This window comes from Balaenoptera ricei, chromosome 10 (assembly GCF_028023285.1).
Source record: "Balaenoptera ricei isolate mBalRic1 chromosome 10, mBalRic1.hap2, whole genome shotgun sequence".
In the NCBI taxonomy this organism is placed as follows: Eukaryota; Metazoa; Chordata; class Mammalia; order Artiodactyla; family Balaenopteridae; genus Balaenoptera; species Balaenoptera ricei.
In genome coordinates, this window is record NC_082648.1 from 41,457,259 (window position 1) to 41,479,734 (window position 22,476).

General features: G+C 48.0%; 1 protein-coding gene across 1 annotated transcript; it reads right to left on the minus strand.

The window, feature by feature from the left end:
• Nucleotides 1–1,537: 1,537 nt before the first annotated feature.
• ARF3 (ADP ribosylation factor 3) lies at nucleotides 1,538–21,468 on the minus strand. The gene is made up of 5 exons (XM_059935803.1): nucleotides 21,248–21,468; nucleotides 6,304–6,543; nucleotides 5,377–5,487; nucleotides 5,015–5,139; nucleotides 1,538–4,446 (listed from the first exon to the last, which is right to left on the minus strand). Exons 2-5 carry the CDS (start codon nucleotides 6,449–6,451, stop codon nucleotides 4,285–4,287), a joined length of 546 nt encoding a protein of 181 aa, XP_059791786.1. The 5' UTR covers nucleotides 6,452–6,543; nucleotides 21,248–21,468; the 3' UTR covers nucleotides 1,538–4,284.
• Nucleotides 21,469–22,476: the final 1,008 nt, after the last annotated feature.

Consider the following 22,476-nt stretch of genomic DNA (forward strand, 5'->3'; position numbering starts at 1 on the left):
ATGCTAGGCCCAGATCCTCTGCCACGCCATGAATGAAGAGCTATTCGTGCTCTGGGAAGACAAGGTGGCTGTTTGTCCTAAGAGCTGGATGCTAAACATTTACCTTCCAGGTTAAGTCTCCCTTTCATCTCCCCATGTCCCCCCACAACCCCAAAAGATGGAAGGTTTAAGCAAAAGCCACAAGAGAGCTCCCTCCACCTCCTTCCTGGCATCCTAGACCGCCTACCGAGGGACAGAGGGACTAGGTCATCCTCTTCCCCAAGTTGTCAGGGGTCAAAAGACCCCCACTGGCCTGCCATCCAGCTAAAGTCCTCTCCATTATCATTATCTTATGCGAGGTTGTAGCTCTAGAAGTTATCTATTTATTAGTATACAAATAACGTACTTGGGAAAGTGCTCCTAACTTATCAGTCACCAAGCAGGACTTTTGAGGAGCCTAGAAGCAGGAAAGCATCATCTGATTTTGAGGGGTAAGTGGGTAGTGTTCAAAGCTTAAGGGGTTAATAAAGTGATGTCTGGTTGGAGCAGTTTAAGGGTTTCATAAGGGCAGAAGCACTGGTCCTTGAGGGTGATGACTTATTTTAATAGCAAGAGAGGGGCTGAAAAGGAGAATTACCAGGGGAGGCAGCAGGGAGGTAACTGAATACAAATGATATACTTCACACTGGTACTTGGGGCTCTCAGACCTATTATATGCCTAAATCCTGTCCCTTTCCCATATCATCAGGTTGGGAAGACCTCTGTCCTCAAAGCTTAAGAAAGAGGTAAGAGTCGGGAAGGCCTGCCGCGCTCATCCAGACCTCATCCCCCCCCACCCCAAGAAAGGGTAGCACCGCCCCTTTCTTTGCCTGAGTAATAGCAGGAGAGGAACACAGTAATGGTGGGAGTGGGATGGGAGGACAGAGGCTTGTCTTTTGCCTCGAAACATTATCTCTGGATGAGGCTTGGTCTCCTGACAATGGGGAACCACACACCTAAAGCAGAGGTGACGCAGGGCCATTGGCTGTAAGGAGGATCAAGTTCATTATACTACCCAGACCTCTACCCTTCAGGCTTACTCACTGCCAAAATCCAGAACTAGACGGGCGAGCAGACTCCAGTCTATGGATGAGGGGACCCTGTTCCAACTAGAAGCACCTGATGCGCAGGCCCGGGGAGATCTGAGAGTGGAGGCAGTGTGGGGCACTGCAAGTTCAGGGCCCTCTAGCTAATGAAGTCCGTAATGTCTACTAAAAGGTGATAAACATGGCTAAGTTCAGGGTTAAACCCTTTACAACTAGAAAGGCAAAGTCACGAAGCCCTCACACTCTGGGGCCCAATTCATTTAAGCTCCCTTTTGGGGTACGACGGGAAATAGTAAGCAGTGTGGAGATGAACCTAAGTTCCTCCATAACCTCACTCTCCCCATTCAAGGGTACCCTTTACCCCGCTGCTGAGAGAAAGAGCAGTCTGGAGAGCGGGACCAGAAGCAGAACTACCCTCACCATTAAACACTGTCCCATGGCTGCTGCACAAGCATGAAGGTCTGCTCCAGAGCTGCATAAAACAAGTTTAATTTCCAACCAGGGTCACAGTCATCGCGTATCCCACATTTTGAGCAAGGAGAGAGAAGGTGAGTTATTAAACATATACAGTCTACATTCCAGAGGAGGAAAAAAGAAGAGAAAAACCAGTTCAGAACTGCAGTTACCACTGTAACACCACAAACTTTTAGGGGGGAAATTTAGGGGAAATCCCCAGGGAGAAGAAAGGCTGGAACAAAGGAAAGCAAAAAATTAAACCTACCGGAGGAGAGTGGGGGAGGGAGTGGGCAGAAGTGGAATGAAACACCCAATCCCAAAAGAGCTTTTAGGTGAATGGGAATGTAGAAAGGACCACCCCTGCCAAAGGCCTAGCAGCCTGGGATACTACCAAGATCACTTACTGCCCCCTGCTGGACAGATCCTCAAGCAGCACTTATGTAACCTCTAAGGCTGCTTCCTAACACCCTCAGCCCCACTAGTCCCTGAAGCCCCCAAAACCAAGGTGGGGGTGGGTCTAAAATGAGAAAAACCCATTTGGGACTGGCATCTACCTAGGCAGGGTCAGAGAGGGCGTGAGGCAGGAGAAGAGGCAAAGTCCCCACCAACCACAAAGGTACAGAGTGAAGAATCCTAAGTAGGAAAGAACCAAGGAAAGGGGAGACAAATAGGCAACAGCAGTGATTAAGTTGAGAAGGCAAAGGAAAGGGTTCAGGGAGGGAGAGGCAACAGGAGCAGGAGCAAAAAAAATCTGACAAAATAGAGACAGAGGCAAAGAAAAAGTGTGGAGGGAAGTATCTGTGGGGTCAGGGGAATGAACGCATGTTAAAATGAGACAGAAGCTCCAGCACCCCCCTCCCCCCACCAAACACACATACACACGCATACACACATACACACAAAGGCCTAGAGAGCAAGAGACCTGCATACACCCGCTGCACCTTGGGTAAGTAACACATCACTAAGGAGCTGGCACTGGGGGAGACACCCCTGGAACCTCTCTTTCACAGTTCAGTCTGGGGTGGGCTGGGGGGTATTGATCCTCCTGCTGTAGACAAAGGTGACAGGAAGCCTAGTCCCATGGGGTGGGGCTTGGGACAGCCCTTCTGGGAAGGGGTCCCCCAGCCACGCTGTGGAGGCCCTGGGCCCTGACGTTAGCAGAAAGGTTACGGGCGGCCGTCTTGGAGCTCAGGGCGCAGCCAGCACACACAGGAGCCCACAGAAAAGCCACGGCTTCACAGAAACCGCAGAAGTCAGGACCCAGGCCAGGATCTCAGGGACAAGCGCCTCCTGTAGACAGAGACATAGTAGCAGCAGCTTCTGAACAACTACATCATAATGGAGGGAGGACTCTGAAGACCGCCGCATCCCACCAGCACCAACAACCACTTCAGAGTCCTATTCCCTCCATTCCAACGTCCAGATCCATTTATGGGAAGTGGGTGAAGAGGGCAGGGAAAAGCTGTTGGGATGGAGAGGGGGGAGAGCAGGATGGTCTGAGGGTCTGGAAACAGAAAATTTTCATCCTTCAGCACATCCTGGACTAGAGAGAACTGGAGAACAGGGGGATTGATACTGAGGTCTGCTATGTCACCCCCACTCCCTGCTCCTCATTAAACCAGCCAGCCAGCTCTGGTCAGACCAGCAGAACTACCAGGGTGAGGAAACTTCTGACAAAGGACAGATGAACCACCCAGCCCCAAGACCAGAAGATAGGGGGATAGGAAGGCAGGAATGGGACTGATCTGTGTATCACCTTCACCTAATAACAAGAGAGGATGAAGATGGAAAACCTGAGCCCCTCTCCCCAGTGCGCTGGGTCCCAAATACACCCCATGGTCTTGCTACCTATCCCCACCTCCCACCTAAAGCTCCTGAGGAACAGCTTTAAGGATGCGGGGGAGGATCATTTGAACACTCTGAGCTGGTAAGAGTGAGTGGGTTCCTCTCTCCTTCCCACTAAAAGGCAGGGCAGAATGGCATCTCCTTGGGAACAGTCATCTAGAGATAAATGCCACCCCCCTGCCCTAAGTGGGGTGGAGAGAGGGATAAAGGAAGATGGTGGCAGAAAGTCCATCATCTGTCCTATCATCCAGGAAAACACCTACCTGCAGAGGAGAGGAACCAGTGCAGGACTGGGGCAGCCTTCCCTCCCCCTCCTTCCCTTTATCTCACCAGCATGGGAGGGGAAGATGATAGGCGAGAGTGGGCAGTGTCCTGGCTCCAAGCCCTGAGCTGCACTCCACCTCCTCCACCCGCTCCTTGGCCCCCATATATATCTCTCTATACAGATATATACACGCGCACACATGCACGCACACAAAGAGAGGCCCGTGCAATTTCCATGTAGAACAGGGGGAGAGCGGCAAAGGAAAGGAAGACGGGGAGCAGGAGAGGGGCCTATGGGGAGAGAGAAGGGACTCAGATGCCAAGAGCACACCAACCGGAGCCAAACGAAGCAAACTGGAGAGAATACCACATCCCACCTCCCAACCCCAGAGCTTGGGGAGGGGGGCACCCCATGAAACCATAACAACCTTGTTTTTGTTTTAAATCCGGTAAATTGGAATGATTCATCATTAGGACAGCAACTGGGGACTGGTCATGGATGGGGGAGGGGAGGGAAGGGGCGGCAAGGCTCTTGTTGGGCATGCGGACATGAAACCCAGGGCCCTGGCCACACTGGCAACAGGAAGGAAAGGGTAGGGCTGGGGCAGGGAGACAGTAGGGGTGGGTGGGGTGGTCAGATAGGGCTGTCTGGCTCTCACTTCTTGTTTTTGAGCTGATTGGCCAGCCAGTCCAGGCCTTCGTACAGCCCGTCCCCGCTGGTGGCACAGGTGGCCTGAATGTACCAGTTGCGGTGACGCAGGGAATGCAGGCCCAACTTGTCTGTGATCTCAGCAGCGTTCATAGCATTAGGCAAATCCTGGAGCACAAGGGAGACAAACAAAAAGGAGCTTCAGGATCTTTCGAAGGCTTCTAGAGCAACCATCTACCAAAGACTTGTAGACTAGCACCCTCTCCTCCTCCTTCAGTGTAGGAACCCAGAGCAAGATCCTAAAGAACTACTTTGGATTTAATCATCCTAGAACTCCGGATCCAAGGCACTAAAGGTCATTCCACTGAGGAGTTGGAAACCAAACATGGGTTGGCAGGGAAGTGGAGAGGTGATTCAGACTGGGCGTACAATCAGGTCTGTCTGACCGTAAGAGTGAGGGCAGTTCCACTAAAGTAGACAATAGGTAAGATAAAAGAGGGACAGGAGGTGAAGGTGAACCACACCAGTCCCTCTGGACAGAAATGTTGCTAATTAAAGCTGGGATGGGGTGGGGACAAGAAGAAGAGCATAAAGAAGCCAACTAATCATATTTCCCACACTTACAAAATTGAGAGCATGGTCATGGGGCTTCCCACACAATGGGCCCCAAGACCCCATGATTTCCACGGCCAGGCTGCCCTCTCTCAAACCCAGGGGTAGGAAGAAGATGTCACACCTGTTTGTTTGCAAAGACAAGGAGCACAGCGTCCCGGAGCTCATCCTCTGCCAGCATCCTCATCAGCTCCTCCCGGGCCTCATTTACTCGCTCCCGATCATTGCTGTCGACCACAAATATCAACCCTAGGGAGGCAGAACATGGGCTGCACAGAGACGGCAGATCAACTCCCCTCCCCCACCACCAAAAGAAAACACCCTCCTTATACCCTCCAAATATCTGCTCCCTTTTTCTCCTTGTCTCCCACCCCTAGTAACTGCAGCAGGGCAAGAGTTGGTTACCGATAACCAAGAACAATAGCCATACTCTCTGCTCACACCCAACCAACCCATGCCAGTCCATAGGCAATTCACATGCCCTACCTTGGGTGTTCTGGAAGTAGTGTCTCCAGAGAGGCCGAATCTTGTCTTGGCCACCCACATCCCAAACTGTGAAGCTGATGTTCTTGTACTCCACTGTCTCCACGTTGAACCCTTTGGCAAAAACAGACAATGGTCACTTGGCCTGAAACACCAGGCCTGCACACGATGCCCCAGTGGGTTGTTTGTTTCCCCCAGCCATGGCCATGTCCTAGCAAGGGAGAGAAAGCTAAGGCTTCCTCAGACCTGGTGTTCCTTGACTTAGTAGTGTGAAGGCCAAAAAGAAAACCTAAGAGAAGTGGAAGAGGACGAAGAGGGCCAGTCAGGAAGTTCACAATCACCTGGGTGAGACAACCTTCCCCATTCATTCTCTCAGTTTTTGACTCTCCCTCCTGCAAAAGAAATGACTCAGCCCCACTCCTGTACCTTGGCCACCAGAGTCTGCCTCAGCTAAGAAGTGGGGCCTGTGAGGCAGAGTGAAGAACAGGAAGTGAGCTATAGTCCTGGAGCCCCAAATACAGAACCAGCTGCTGATGACGATCTGGAGCCGCCTTTACAAGGCAAATGTTCTCTCTCCCGCAGACAGGTCTTAACCGGGATCAGGGCCACCAAGGATCTAAACTGAAGCAATTCCAGGCCTCTGGCAGGAACATCAAAGCCCTTCACCTGCTTTTCAAACAACAGAGAACAAACCAGCTCAGTGCCTGAGGGCCGCTGTTGGGTGCCAGGCTGAAGTTCCCGCATTAGAGAGGGTCAGGGTAGATAGGCAAACAGCAGCCCCAGCACCTGCTAGTAAGCTAAATAACCATTCTTCCCTGAACCCCACAAACTGCAAGGACTTGCCTGGTGGCCAGATGGGGGATCTAGGAATAGGCCCCCTGTCTGGCTCAGCGGTTGGCATGAAAGCCTACAGCCAAGCTGTGCCCTTACCAATGGTGGGGATGGTGGTGACGATCTCGCCCAGTTTTAGCTTGTACAGGATGGTGGTCTTTCCTGCGGCATCCAGGCCCACCATCAGGATGCGCATCTCCTTCTTCCCAATCAGGCTCTTGAGAAGGTTTCCAAAGATATTACCCATGATCACAGCAGCCGCTTTCTGAGGACAGTAGGGCGCAGTGAGGGCAGTGGCAGTCTGGTTTTGGCTTGGTCCGTGGTATGGAGGACTTGATCCTAGGCAAAGAAATGCAAACTTATTACCACCATCTGCTTGTCAGGATTTCACATTAATGACACCGGCTAAAGTCATGGCTGGAGCTCTTTCATGACAAACTGAGAGCCTGAGGGTACTAAGAAGATCAAGGCCCACTCAGACACATCCTGAGCCTTTGGGAGCAGAGATAAAGCAGTGAACATTCACGACCCCTGTTTCTGCCAGTAATCTACCCATGTGACTTTGGATGAGTTGTTTCACCTGTCCTTATCTGCACCTGTAAATGGAGGGGGTTGAACTAGATGATTTCTAAAGTCCCTTCAGTCCTGACATTCTACACTATACCCCAAGGCATTGGGAGATCATTAATGCCTCTCCCTCCCCCAACCTTACCCTGAGACTTCTGGAAAGGGTGGGAGAGGAGGGAGTGGAATGAGGAGTGACTCCTAACGAGGTTCAGGCTTGCCAGGTTCCCAAGGTTTATGCTCTCAGCTCTAATCAAGACACTCTGCTTCTTCCCTTCCTATATTTCTACACCGTCCTTTTACACACCAAATTAATGAGGAAGAAATAAGAAAGCAGCGCTCCTAAAAGAGGCTGATCTTTTCCACTCTGTGAAATGCCAGCTGCTAACGTCGTGCCCTGTTCCTACAACGGTGCACTGAGAGCTGGGAGACGGGGTGGCGAGAGGCTGCCCCTCAGTCCTCAGCCAGGTAGGTCCTAGGCTCGCCGTGGCCCATCCCAGGACAGCTGCTCCACATGGCCACCTGCAATGAGGCAGTCAGCTCATCCTCTGCTTCTGCCCTAACCCCCTTCGGTCTATTCTCCACAGAGCAGCCAGACTGATTTTAAAGCCGAAACCAGGTCATGTTGCTCCTCTATTCAAAACCCTCTCTGGGCTTCATAGCTCCTTTTCAGTAAAACCCAAAGCCATACCAAGGCCTATAAAGTCCGGCACAATCTGCATTCCCGTTTCTCTCATCAGATCTACTCTCCCCTGTGCGTACTCCACTTCAGTTCCCCAATACTTTCTTGCCTCAAAGCTTTTGTCCTTGCTATTCACTCTGCCTGGAATGCTCCTCTCCCAGACAGCCTTCATGCAGCACTCCCTCACTTCCTTCAGGCATCTGTTCGACCGTCACTTTATCAAAGAGGCCTTCCATAACCACCTATAACACACACACACCACTCTCTACACCATTTATCCCACTTTATTTTTCTTCATAGCATTTATCACCATCTGACATGTTACATATTTGTTTCCTGCTGTACTGTTTTTCCCTCCTACTGTAACGTCAGCTCCTTATCTATTTTGTTCCCTGCTGTGTTCCCTACCTTGACTAGTACCTGGCACACAGTAGCTGAATAACTGAACTAACTCCCAGGTCTCTACTGACCTGACTAGCAGTTCACTCAGGTTAGACATTTCTGCCTGCTACATAATAGGGAAAAATGAAGGGAGCAGTTAGAACACTACAAAAGTACAAAATGCCTATCTGCCCACCCCATCCACTGCCCCCGACAGACAGAATCAGAGTCATTCATTCCCTCTCTTCTTCCCTCCCTTCTCTATGGCTCAGGACAGCCACAGAAATGAATCTTTGAAACAACAATGAAACGGGGGTTCAGAATCACCCGTGCCAGCCAGTTCTCTGGGCCTGCGGGAGACATGCATCAGTGGGCAGCTTATTCAGCAGTCACCATATGCCAGCTGCTGGCATTCTCTACAGAGTCTAGGAACCAGAGATATACACACGCACACCCCCAAACCCAGCAGGCGAAAGAACAGGTCAAGACAGAGTGCACACAAACCCAAGAATGTGAAAGGTGGATGGGGAGGAATCCTATTTACAAGCTAAAGCATGGCGGGGTTTGGTGGGAGTTTGTTTTTTCAAAAACGATTTCAGGTTTTTTTTGTTTGTTTCCTACTCTCCTCAGTTTGCAGCGAATTCCAGACTAGTACAAAGGAGCCAGATCAACAGTCCCTGGAGACCAAAGTACTCGTTTTTCCAAAAAGCAGAAACAATGAGTGCTTATGGAGTGTTTCATCTTCAAAGACCTCCCCAGACATCCACTAATGCGCCAGGCGTGGTGCTCCGGGTAGGTTCCGCAGATGAGCCCTGCCCCTGACCCAGAGCGCTCACACCCCGGGGGGAGGGCCTGGCTCAACTTTGGCCTCAACTTCAGCCAAGTCGCCCACTAGCCATCCTCCCTGCTCATCCTGCCTCAACCACCCAGGCAGACAGATTCCCGAAGATTTCCTGAGGCAGGAGGGGACACCTGCCCAGCTAATAAGATCAGATCCCACCAACCTTGGTAATCTGTGGTAGTCAGACTTCTGGTTCTGCTGCCGTCACTTCCAGAAATTTAGACCTTCCCCAAGTCTTCCTAGTTTTTATCTTGTCTCCAGCTCAGGTGTCATCTCCTTCAGCTCCAGATGATACTTTGCTTTAAAGCTTAAGTAACAGGCTTTGGCCCAGACTCTGAATTGAATTTATACCATACATTTATCTTGCTTTCCTTCATGACTGGAACTGTTGCTGGCTAAATGATTACCAACTGTGAGTCGAGTAGTGGCTGAAAGATATCCCTTGCCCCAGAACATGCATACACTCCTTTGGTTTGCTCCTTTGCTAAGCTATCATGCTAAAGTCTTGGTTCAAAATCTGATCCCAGTGTTACACTTATTTCTATTTTCTGGCATGCTACATAAAGCACCCTGAATTATCGGAACCACTCAAGTGGCACTATGTTATGGAGTTTTTTCTTCTTTTATAAGTCTGTATATTTACTGTCTCCCCAGTTTAACTGTGTACTCACCATGGGCAAGGACTATGCCTTTTATTTATTTTGGATCTTTCCTTGCTCCCAGTGCCAAGCCCACAGTAGGAGTCTAATCAAGCACATTGGCTAATTTTAGCCTCATCTGAGGATGTCCTTATATCATTTCTTCTGTCCTAGCAGTTATCTCCGTGTAATGCACAGATGGTTGCTTAGCTTTCCTGTCAATTCTTGGCCATTTTCCACACATACTGACCCCAAGACTGGTTTGGGAAAGCCATGAAAGGATTAGAAGACTAAAATTGGTAAAATTTTCTCTTGCCATTTAATACTCAGTGGGGCTGATAGATAACAAACGAAATATTCAAGTAGTTACCATGTGTCCCCCATGGCAGCCCAAACCCTTGAAATTAATGGACATTACAACTCTTCTTTAATATAATCAGGAGCTTGACTCAGATGAACATTCCAAACGGGGTGTTGGCTTTCTTGTCTTGGCTTTCCCTGTCCCTGCCTGTTTCCAGATAGCATACTGCCCCTACCATCAGGATGGTGGCAACTTTCAGCTTTGTGCCATGAATACAAATCTATGGCTATACAGCCAATTCTCACTTTCACCATAATGCATTCCTAGAGAAAGCTCTGGGAAGCAGATGGCAAACAAACAAACAAACCCTGGATTGTATCCCTATGTACTGTACTGCCTGTAGTCATTCTCTTTTGCCACAGATGGCACTCCTGTGTCAACAGGGCAAAATACCAGGGTTCTATGGGCTGGTAGAAACAGGAAGCAGTTAAAACTAAAGGTGAGTGGCTCAAGATGAAAAATGGAATATAGTCACATCTCTATTAACAAAGAGTATGTCTCAACATTCTATTTTACAGTTACAAACTTTGTTATCTCCTCCGTGTGCGACACTGCAGGAGTTCAACCAAGCACACTGGCTGATTTAAGCCTCACCTGAGGATGTCCTCACTGACAATCACTTACTGCCCCCAATCCCTCTCTCCCACCCTCCAGGAGGGGCAGGTCGTTGCTGTCACTGACTGTTCAGTTATCTGGACTTGAGGCATGCCTGCCTCACCCTCCAGGGGATTCTGAGAGTCACAGCTCAGTCTGCCACACACACTGCCCACTCCTGAAGCAGGCATGTGTCCTGAGACACCCCGACGGGACTCCTGATCCAGCACCTCCTCTTCAGGATGCATGGGCCCAGGGAAAGGACGACCAGAGCCTCCCAAATCCTGTGCTGCCCAGGCAGGGTGCACTAAACTGCAGGGTGCAGCTTTATTCCCAAACAATCTTCAAATTGAGATATCACTAAGAGAGATGCTATTTTTAGCACAGCCAATGGAGCAGACCAAAAAATTTAAGAAAACCAAAGCAGGGTCTGCCTGTATTTAGTTTCCTTAGTGCAGCTGGCTTGTGACCTCTGTAAACTTTCCAAATTTTTGCCTCAAGAGCACTGTAATCAGCACACAAGAACTCCTAGATTAGTATCTCAATGAATTCTATTAGACTCAAAGATTTCCCAAAGCCAAGAAACAGCTTCTGATGTCAGCTTCCATCCATTCATTAAACATTTATTGAGTATAATGAACCAGGGATACAGAGGAAGACAGTTTCTGCCTTCATGAAACTCAGTCAATGGGAGAGAAAGACTAGGAAACAGAGGATTACTGTGTGAGGATAAGAGCGGGATAAGCACATAGTTTTATGGGGACAGAAAGCTGGAGCAGTTAATCAAGACTGGAGGATAAAGGACGATTCCCAGACATGATTCTCAGGTCACACCTGAGCTGACTCTTAAAGGAAGAATAGGAAATAATCAGACACTAAGGAATAGGGAAGGTGGGAGAGGGAACAGAGTGTGCACAGGCACAAAGACTTGAGTTAGAGAGAGCATTTATTAGCCAAAGCCAGGTGCAACTGGGAGGTCGTTTATGTGGATGCAGCATGGTGAGTAAAAGGAAGGGATGAGGCTGGAGAGAGAAGCAGGAGCTAGATCATGAAGGGCCTTAAAGGTCATACTGAGTAACATGATCAGATACGTGCTTTAGAGACCATTCTGGGCTTCCTGGGTGGCGCAGTGGTTAAGAATCCGCCTGCCAATGCGGGGGGCACGGCTTCAAGCCCTGGCCCGGGAAGATCCCACATGTCGCGGAGCAACTAAGCCCGTGCACCGTAACTACTGAGCCTGCGCTCTAGAGCCCGCGAGCCACAACTACTGAAGCCCACGCACCTAGAGCCCGTGCTCCGCAACAAGAGAAGCCACTGCAATGAGAAGCCCGCACACCACAATGAAGAGTAGCCCCCGCTCGCCACAACCAGAGAAAGCCCGTGCACAGCAACGAAGACCCAAGGCAGCCAAAATTAAAAAATAAAAAATAAATTAAAAAATAAAGATCATTCTGGGGCTTCCCTGGTGGCGCAGTGGTTAAGAATCCGCCTGCCAATGCAGGGGACACGAGCCCTGGTCCGGGAAGATCCCACATGCCACGGAGCAACTAAGCCCATGCACCACAACTACTGAGCCTGTGCTCTAGAGCCCACGAGCCACAACTACTGAGCCCGCAAGCCACAACTACTGAAGCCCGCACGCCTAGAGCCCGTGCTCCGCAACAAGAGAAGCCACTGTAATGAGAAGCCGGCGCACTGCAACGAAGAGTGGCCCCCGCTCGCCGCAACTAGAGAAAGCCTGCACGCAGCAACAAAGACCCAACTCAGCCATAAATAAATAAATAAATAAATAAATAAACAAACAAACAAACAAACAAAAAGAAAGACCATTCTGACAGCAGTTTAGGGAATACGTTAAAAGGGGGAAAGACTGGAAGCATAGAGACCACTTGGGAGGTACAGTAATACAGATAAGAAAAGTTCTGAAACAGAGGTGGCAATAGAGAGGACAGGACAGATGTGAAACAACAAAATAGTAAAATCCACAGGATTTAATGACTAATTAAACGTAGGAAGGAAGAGGAGAAGAGTCAAAGATGATTCCCAGGTTTCTGGCCTGTGTGATTCAGTGGCAATTCTTTAGGCAGAAAACATAAGAGGAACAGATCTGAGAGTGAAGATGTTTGTTTTTAGATTAACGTGAAGTTTCAGGTGCTAAGGTATGAAGCTCAGGAGAAAAGTCTGGTCTGGGTATATAGACTCATCTGCATAGATAGTAACTGAAGCCCCAAGAGGAACCAAGATGATCCAGTATGACAGCAGTTACCGGCTGCCTACCAACAGCCACCTTCCCCTTCTTTCTGCTAACAGAACCCCTACTTTGTTCAGATGTTGGCAGGGAGTGGGTATGAACTACCCCTCACCAGCCCTAGGGTATGAAAACTGATCAGCTGAAGGGTTGTGGGCATTCCATTTCTCTTGCCAGTGACTGAGTCACGAATGGTTAGGCACTAATTCTGGGCAATAAGATGTAAGGAAAGTCTGCTGGGAGTATCTGGGAAAGTTTTCCTCAGTCTTAAAAAAGAACATATGTCAATGCTCTCTTGTCCAGCCTTTGGATGTTAATGTAGAAGGGTGAGATGCTGGAGTATCTTGGGTACATGAAGGGACAGACATAAGAACACTAGGATATCAGAGCAGAAAAACAGAGAAAACTTGGGTCCTTAATAACACTGTTAAGTTGCTGGATTAAAAAAATAAATAAAAAGTTATGTGGCAGCCTGGAAGGGAGGGGAGTTTGGAGGAGAATGGATACATGTATATGTATGGCTGAGTCACTTCGCTGTGCACCTGAAACACAGCAACGATTAACACTGAAATTAACGATTAACATTGTTAATCGGCTATACTCCGATATAAAATAAAAAGTTAAAAAAAAAATAAGTGTTCTACCCCTGGACTACTTCTGTGTGTGGTAGAATATACATAACATAAAATTTACCATTTTAGGGACTTCCCTGGTGGTCCAGTGGTTAAGAATCTGCCTGCCAATGCAGGGGACACAGGTTCGAGCCCTGGTCCAGGAAGATCCCGCATGCCACGGAGCAACTAAGCCTGTGCGCCACAACTACTGAGCCTGCGCTCTACAGCCTGTGAGCCACAACTACTGAGCCCACGTGCCGCAACTACTGAAGCTCGCGTGCCTAGAGCCCGTGCTCCGCAACAAGAGAAGCCACCACAATGAGAAGCCCCCGCATCTCAACAAAGAGTAGTCCCCACCCGCCGCAACTAGAGAAAGCCTGTGTGCAGTAACGAAGACCCAATGCAGCCAAAAATAAATTAATTAAATAAATAGATCTTTAAAAAAAAAAAATTTACCATTTTAACCATTTTTAAGTGTACAGTTCAGTGGCATTAAGTACACTCACACTATTGTGCAACCATCACCACCACGCATCTCCAGAACTTTTTCATCTTCTCAAACTGAAACTCTGTACCTATTAGACAATAATCCCCCTCTCCCCAGCCCCTGGAAACAACCACTCTACTTTCTGTTTCTGAATTTGACTATTCTAGATATCTCATAAATGTGGAATCAAACAATATTTGTCCTTTTGTATCTGGCTTATGTCACCTAGACTTCTTGCTAGATGTTTAATAAATCCTTTGATTGTTTGAGCCACAGGTGTGTTTTCTATCTTTTGCAACTGATACATCTTAATTGATATATCTAGGGAGAGCGTGTACAGTGAGACAGGAGAAAAGGCCAAGGGCAGAAACCTAGGGCACATCAACATTTAAAGCAATGGGCAAAAAAGAAGGCCAGGAAAGAAAGTAGGAAGCAACCAAAAGAGTAGAAAGGAAATCAAGAGAGTGAGACATCAGAGACACCAATGAGGAAAGAACATTAAAAAAAAAAAAAGGAGGGTCAAAGGCTGTAGAAAGGTCAAATTAAGATAAGGCCTGAAAAATACCTACTGAACCTAGCTACTAGGCAATCAGTGATGACCTTGTTATAAATTAGAACATATCTAACTAAAATTAGCCTCCATTTAACTCAACTAGCAGCATTTGGACTCAAGCCAGAATCCTACGCCAGTTTCCCTTCTAGTCCGAAAGGAAGACTCCAGTACAGGATGACCTGAAGGAGGCCACAACACCAAGTGAAGAAGGATTCTAAATCGCCCTGATAAAGACCCAAACACCGAGAAAGGGTATGGCTTTTCCTACGGACAACCCTCAGCAAGTTAGTCAGAGCAGAGCATTAAGTCTGCTTCAGAATACATGACTTCGCTAGATAAAACAGTGACTGGATAAAAACTAGACTCATTTGTTTCTTTGGAACATTCTGTGGCACTATCCTCTCACCAAAGCTTTCAGCTTGCCCTATTCTTAGAATCTGACCAGTTTACAACTGCACCATCTCCTGATATTCAATGGCTGCTCCAATGCCCACATCGATAGCCTTGGATATCCAGAATACTGTACTTTGCTAATTACAAAATCACTTAAATTCCATGAGTAATCAGCCTAAAGCCCTAGTAAATCTTTGCCCCAATCTGGTCCCACTATGCAGGTCAAGATGGAATTGCCAATCTTAAAATTTGTGTGGAGACACAAAAGACCCCGAATAGCCAAAGCAGTCTTGAGGGAAAAAAACGGAGCTGGAGGAATCAGACTCCCTGACTTCAGACTATACTACAAAGCTACAGTAATCAAGACAATATGATACTGGCACAAAAATAGAAATATAGATCAATGGAACAAGATAGAAAGCCCAGAGATAAACCCACGCACCTATGGTCAACTAATCTATGACAAAGGAGGCAAGGATATACAATGGAGAAAAGACAGTCTCTTCAATAAGTGGTGCTGGGAAAACTGGACAGCTACATGCAAAAGAATGAAATTAGAACACTCCCTAACACCATACACAAAAATAAACTCAAAATAGATTAGAGACCTAAATGTAAGACCGGACACTATAAAACTCTTAGAGGAAAACATAGGAAGAACACTCTTTGACATAAATCACAGCAAGATCTTTTTTGATCCACCTCCTAGAGTAATGGAAATAAAAACAAAAATAAACAAATGGGACCTAATGAAACTTCAAAGCTTTTGCACAGCAAAGAAAACCATAAACAAGACGAAAAGACAACCCTCAGAATGGGAGAAAATATTTGCAAACGAATCAACGGACAAAGGATTAATCTCCCAAATATATAAACAGCTCATGCAGCTCAATATTAAAAAAACAAATAACCCAATCCAAAAATGGGCAGAAGACCTAAACAGACATTTCTCCAAAGAAGACATACAGATGGCCAAGAAGCATATGAAAAGCTACTCAACATCACTAATTATTAGAGGAATGCAAATCAAAACTACAATGAGGTATCACCTCACACCAGTTACAATGGGCATCATCAGAAAATCTACAAACAACAAATGCTGGAGAGGGTGTGGAGAAAAGGGAACCCTCTTGCACTGTTGGTGGGAATGTAAATTGATACAGCCACTATGGAGAACAGTATGGAGGTTCCTTAAAAAACTAAAACTGGAATTACCATATGACCTAGCAATCCCACTACTGGGCATATACCCAGAGGAAACCATAATTCAAAAAGACACATGCACCCCAATGTTCACTGCAGCACTATTTACAACAGCCAGTTCATGGAAGCAACTTAAATGGCCTTTGACAGACGAATGGATAAAGAAGAGGTGGTACATATATACAATGGAATATTACTCAGCCATAAAAAGGACTGAAATTGGGTCATTTGTTGAGACGTGGATGGATCTAGAGACTGTCATACAGAGTGAAGTAAGTCAGAAATAGAAAAACAAATATTGCATATTAACGCATATATGTGGAACCTAGAAAAATGGTGCAGATGAACCGGTTTGCAGGGCAAAAACTGAGACACAGATGTAGAGAACAAATGTATGGACATCAAGGGGGGAAAGCAGCGGGTGGGGGCAGGGGTGGTGGTGGTGTGATGAATTGGGAGATTGGGATTGACATGTATACACTGATGGGTATAAAATGGATGACTAATAAGAACCTGCTGTATAAAAAAATAAAATTAAATTTAAAAATTAAAAAAAAAAAAAAGATGGGGCTTCCCTGGTGGCGCAGTGGTTGAGAATCCGCCTGCCAATGCAGGGGACACGGGTTCGAGCCCTGGTTTGGGAAGATCCCACATGCCGTGGAGCAGCTGGGCCCGTGAGCCACAACTACTGAGCCTGCGCATCTGGAGCCTGTGCTCCGCAACAAGAGAGGCCGCGATAGTGAGAGGCCCGCGCACCGCGATGAAGAGTGGCCCCCACTTGCCGCAACTAGAGAAAGCCCTCACACAGAAACGAAGACCCAACTCAGCCATAAATAAATAAATAAAAATTAAAAAGGAGATTAAAAAAAAAAAAAAAGAGCTCCTGCTTTAAAAAAAAAAAAAAAAAAAAAAAGATGGACTTGCCAGTGAACAGGTGAAACAGGAGGCCATGATTTGGACAAGGCCACCCATCATAGAGCAGCCTAAGGATACAGAAGACAGGGAATCACCTGCCTTGAGCGATAAGAGCCATCTGTGATCCCTTAGTACCTCAAACACACTTCTACTCTAGGACTTACCACAGAATGTTTTATTCACCTTTGTGTGTTTTGCTTCCCAGAGCTGGAACTTCCCAAATAATGTGCCTTTAATGCAATACAGGTCAGCTGGAGATACTGATCCCGTCAATACTGGACAGCTAGGCAGGGCTTAGGGTGGCTAGAGCCCATGGGCCAGTCATCTCAGGTTGCAAGCAGCTATGCCTGTTTCACTATTACCATTTTCTCTGTATGCCATGGTGGGAAAAAGTTTGGGAAGTACTTCACTAGACTCTCAGTCCCTTGCCAGCAGGGACCATGCCTTATTCATGTTTCATGTTCCCAGCACCCAGCTCCATGACTGATCTGTAGCTAGTGACTGATATGCTTGTTGCTGAACACGGTTCTACTGATGATGGCAAACGTCTGTGAGGTTGAGGAAGACAGTATTCTTTAGGTGATCTCCAATCCTTTTCCTGTATCTGACAAACTGGAGAAGTGGCTTCCACGTTCTCAGAGCCCTAGGGTTCCCTGGATGGGATTCAGAGCCTGCCTGGGGGAAAGGGAGAACTATATGAGAGGCTCTAATTATGTTCCGCCACTCTCCACCACTACCACAGCAGTAGCACTTTTATGCATTTTACGTATCAGACTTCAAATAAGATTTTATATAAGGTAAAGTTCAATTGCTTTTTTTTTTTTAAAGTGGAGGATAGGGGACAAAACCACTCCAATAGAGAGCAAATGTACTTCTGCATCCTAAATCATGTTGAAATTTAAACATTTATGCTTGACACTCTTGTGTTTAAGCTCATAAAGGACAGGTTATGGGAATTCCCTGGAGGTCCAGTGGTTAGGACTCCGCGCTTTCACTGCCGAGGGCCCGGGTTCAATCCCTGGTTGTCAGGGAACTAAGATCTGCCACACCCAGGCATTTCACCTTTCTTCAGGAATATGGTGCTAATGGTGGATCCCTGAAATCTTGAGCCATTTCCCTTCTGGTCCATATGGTGCAAGCAGATCCTTTGCAGAAGTCCATGCCAAATCTCTTAACACCTTCATAGACTCCCTACCTCAGTCAGTTCTTTCCTAGACTACAATACAAAGCCTTCAAACATTTGTAGAACTTCCTCCAAAAGCTCCCCATGTCCTTTCATTATCAAAAAGCTTTATTAGCATTCTACCTATATTTGCAATAGATGTTGGAAAAGGTACAGTAGACAGAATTACAGATATCGCAACTCTGGATCTTAATACAGTACATTCTGAAACAAAGGCAGACATTTAAAGGAGATATGACTAAGTGAAAAGAGTGGCCCAGGAAATGGAGGATGCTGAAATACTAACTGAAATCTAAAATAATGGGAGCCAGGAAACTAAATGCCCAACCTAGGACAATCAGGGTGCTCTTTTATGGAAGAGTCAACCATTACCTCAGAGTCACACTGACCTTTCTAACATGAACACTATTTTTGAGCCCCCATATCCTCACCCTACATCCAAGTTGATAGTTCAGGGCCCCTGCCTTGCTCCAGCTTCACCTCCCACTCAGGCAACAGGAGCTGCCTCTGTGAGGCTGATGCTGAAAAAAAGATTTCATTGCTCGTAAGCCTACGACCAGCACAGAAAGTCATGGTAACAATCATCCCTCTACACAGGCGCTTCAGGCGGCAAGTTGTTCTTTTGTAAACCTCCTCTTTAAGGCAGCCCTGAGTGCTCATGATTTCTATGATGATGGTGATTATTAATAGCAGCTAACATTCACTTGAGGCTTACTATGTGTACTTTGTATAATACTAAGTGCTTTACATGTATTACCTCATTTAATTCTCATGCCAACACTATGAATAGGTACCATCATTATCATACTCTTTACAGATGAGGAAAATGAAGCTAAAAGAGGACAAATAATGTCACCAAAATCACACAACTAGTAATTAGCAGAGGCAGGATTTGAACTCAATTTTGTCTGATTCCAAGGTCCACACTCTTAATTACCATACCATTTTGCCTCTAAATTCACTTGAAATAAAAATGGTGAAGGGAACTATGCGTACACCTGAAACTAAAACAATATTGTAAATCAACCATACCTCAATTAAAAAAAAAAAAAAATGGTGAGGAGAGCCAAATACAGTGACATGTTTTGAGTCTCAAGCCTCTTGACATCCATTTCTAAAGGTATATGAGGAAGCAGATTCCACAATTTCCCTCAGTTACTGATTCAGCTTGAACAAACCTGGTTTTAAAGAACTTCCTCCTTCTGACCAACAAATCCCACCCACTGTCCTCTGAGTCCATTTTCTCTATTATGACTGCAGTGGAAGAGACTAGCAGAGGTAAACACACTTTATGACCCTTTGTGCACTTAAGACTTCACTTCCACTCTTTCTAGCCTGCTGTCTGCTCTCCTTTACACTTGCATTCAGTTTAATAATAGCAGCTACCATTCACTGGCACCAAGTCTATGCCAGGCACCACATACATACACTGGCTCCCTTCTCCATAATTACCAGGATCCCAATCTACAGACAACACTCTGAAGGACTTAGGTCTAATGGAGAGACCCCTTTGCCCACAATGGGGAAGCAGGAGATCTGGGATTTCTGATAAATAATGACTGTGTTCTAATATTTTTCTTTTGGGGTCTTACTTTCATTATCCATGACTGTTTTGTGCCTCTTAGGAAGGTGGAGAGACCAAGACATCTTAATTACAAAGGCTAAGGACCTTTACACCCTCACTCAGCTATTTTCAGGCACTCTCCCTGACAGCCAAGCCCTCTCCTCTTTCCTTAAACTGTGGTCAGAAAACCAGAGTTCTATTCATTCACATCCTGTATTCATCATGAGTGCCTACAGTGTGCACAGACAGTGTGGGAGATACAAGATGAGATCCAATTCCTGCACTCAAAAAGCTTCTCTTTGGAAAAGCAAGACATACACATAAAAATTTTGACTACGCAAGGTAATAACTCTATGCTGGGAGGCAGGAGGTATGTGTATATGGGATACAGGAGGACCCTTCCCAGCTGAATCCACGGTCAATGATCCATTCTGTGAAAAGGTGGATCAGCTTCTTTCTTAGAGTGAGCTTTTCTAGACGTGTTATTCAAACTCGGGTCTAAGGTACAATGACCAATTCACTGACCCATTCCAGTCATAGCAAGTGGAGACCCCCCAACAACAAGCTCAAGACAAAATGGCAGCAAAGACTGTCAACACCTGATTAGGGACACGGAAGGAAGTATGCAGAGACTAGATTCTGCCCTGTTGCACTGACCCAAGCAATCAGACTCCTGCAGCAGATCTCCTACCAAATAAAACTTTCATGCCATAGACCAGGGGTGACCCAATCCAACCGCGGCAGAGACAGGTTTTAAGTTACATTTCTCCCTCACCCGATGACCTCACTATTCCTTCTCACTCCTGACCACATACCACACTCCTCCTGGCCTGGCCAGAGAGAGACCAGCAGTAATACAACCCAGAAAGAAGGCAACTCCCCCAAAAGAGGAGCTACCAGTTTGCTAATCAAGTGGCCCGTTTTCAGCAGGGAATTCCACACACCCCCGCCCCCTTCCCGCAGACATTGGTATAAGCAATGGCTCCATTTTCTGTTCCGGGAATCCTGGTACTTCCTAAAGAAAGAAAGCGGATTGGAAGACAGAAACTCAGAGCCAGTGACAAGATGCTCCCTCCTCCTGTGAGACCGCCCCCGCTTCGCCTGGGGGAGGAAGGCACCACCTCTCTTCTCCAAGCAAGATCAGATCCCCTCCCCCTCCTCCTGCCTCCTCTCCTCTTGCTCCCCACCTGCTGCCCTCTTCCCGACGTGCGGTCCCCAAGACCCGAAAGCTCAGCCTCCACCAGAATAGTGCCCCTGGGGTGCCCCACTAGCCTGTGTTCCCGGTTAATCCCTAAACCCCCTAAGCACCCCTGCGCCACGATGGGGGGAGGGGGTGTCACCATAGCAAGGCTTCTCTCTGGTCTATTACTCAGGTGGAGGGGGAGAAGGGGTAGGAAAAAGCGACATTCCCTAGCCCTTTAATAAGAAAAGGATACAAAACAGCCATCACCGCCCCCGCGTCACCTCACCTTGGACTGCTTTGCTCCCCCTTAACCCCAACCCTTCAAAAGCCCACCTCCTGGAGGCGAGGGGAACCTAACCGCAGCCCAGGTCGCCCCCTTGTGCGAGGCGGAGGACAAATCCATGTGCGCCCTCCACCCCCACCCCAGCTCCGTGTCCTTCAAATGCGGGGGCAGGCGTGTGGCTGGCCCGGCGGCCCCTCTCCGAGCTCTCTGGTGGGAAGGACCACACCGGCCCATGCCAAGCAGTGCCGGGCGGGCGGGCGAGCGAGCGGGGGTGGGGGTGGGGGTCTATCTTCTCAGCTCCCACCCCGAGTCTCTCCTCTACCGGGACCCGCCTTCCCTCCTCCCCAGCCCCTCACCTGTTCCTGCTCCCAGCTCCGCCGCTGCGGCCGCCGCCTCCGCCCCCGCAGGTTCCGCTCGGCTCTCGCTCCACTCTCTCCGGCTCCCTCCGCCGATTTCAGCGCGGCTGCTCCCCTGGCCCCGCTCCCGGCTCCCTCCTTCCTTCCCTCCACCTAGCACCGGAAACCGCGACGGCTACAGGAGCTGTGCGGCGCACCCTCACCCCCAGACCAGGATACTTCCCACCTCCCCGATCGCGCGAGAACTGCGCGGCGGCGAGCGGCAGTTCTCGCGAGATCCATCACCATGGCAGCTGCTGCAGCAGAGGCAGCGGGCGCCTGAGTGGAAGACCTGGCGGGGGCTGATGTGGGGGCTGGAAACTGCGGGCGGCGGAGGCGGGAGCTAGGAAATGGGGGTGAGACAGTGGGCACAAAGGTGAGAATCCCAAGCCTCAGAGCCATGTCTGTTATTTAAGGACTGGGCCGCATAGTGGGCACACTGGAGACTGGGACTCCTTGGGCAAAGTCAGGAAGGGGCAGAGTATGAGTGAACAGCCCTTGCTTTGGACCTTACCCCTTAGCTCTCATCTTCATTTTTTTTTTAACCTTTTTTTATATACACATTTATTTATTTATTTTTGGCTGCGTTGGGTCTTCGTTGCTGTGTGCGGGCTTTCTCTAGTTGCGGCAAACGGGAGCTACTGTTGGTTGCGGTGCACAGTCTTCTCATTGCGGTGGCTTCTCTTGTTGCGGAGCACGGGCTGTAGGCGCGCGGGCTTCAGTAGTTGTGGCTCGCGGGCTCTAGAGCGCAGGCTCAGTAGTAGTGGCGCACGGGCTTAGTTGCTCCGCGGCATGTGGGATCTTCCCGGGCCAGGGTTTGAACCCGTGTCCCCTGCATTGGCAGGCGGATTGTTAACCATTGCACCACCAGGGAAGTCCTCAGCTTCATTTCTTAATCAGGGCTACGTGCACCCCCTGAGAGCCCTCACTGCACCAGTGTTTCTACTCACTACTAAGGCTAAGTTGCTCGGGGGTGAGAATCAAGAGATCTTTTCCATAGGGAAAAGGGAGAGTGATGAATTGAAGAGACTGAAGGAAACAGCTGGACACTGGGCCAGTTAGGAAGTTGGGACTTGAAATACAAACGGTTGAAGACCAGTATTCAGAGGTATGGTTTGAGGAAGTATACCTAGATGAGTATGAATTTTAGGATTACAAGGAAAGTGGGGGATTTTGCACCCGTGTTTCTC

Excerpts from the sequence above, each read along its gene's own strand:
- ARF3 (XM_059935803.1), bottom strand. The coding sequence starts at position 6,451 with ATGGGTAATATCTTTGGAAACCTTCTCAAGAGCCTGATTGGGAAGAAG. Across the intron at positions 5,488-6,303 it reads CACCACCATCCCCACCATTG|GGTTCAACGTGGAGACAGTG; the intron begins GTAAGGGCACAG and ends TTTTTGCCAAAG. Across the intron at positions 5,140-5,376 it reads CTACTTCCAGAACACCCAAG|GGTTGATATTTGTGGTCGAC; the intron begins GTAGGGCATGTG and ends CTGCCTCCCTAG.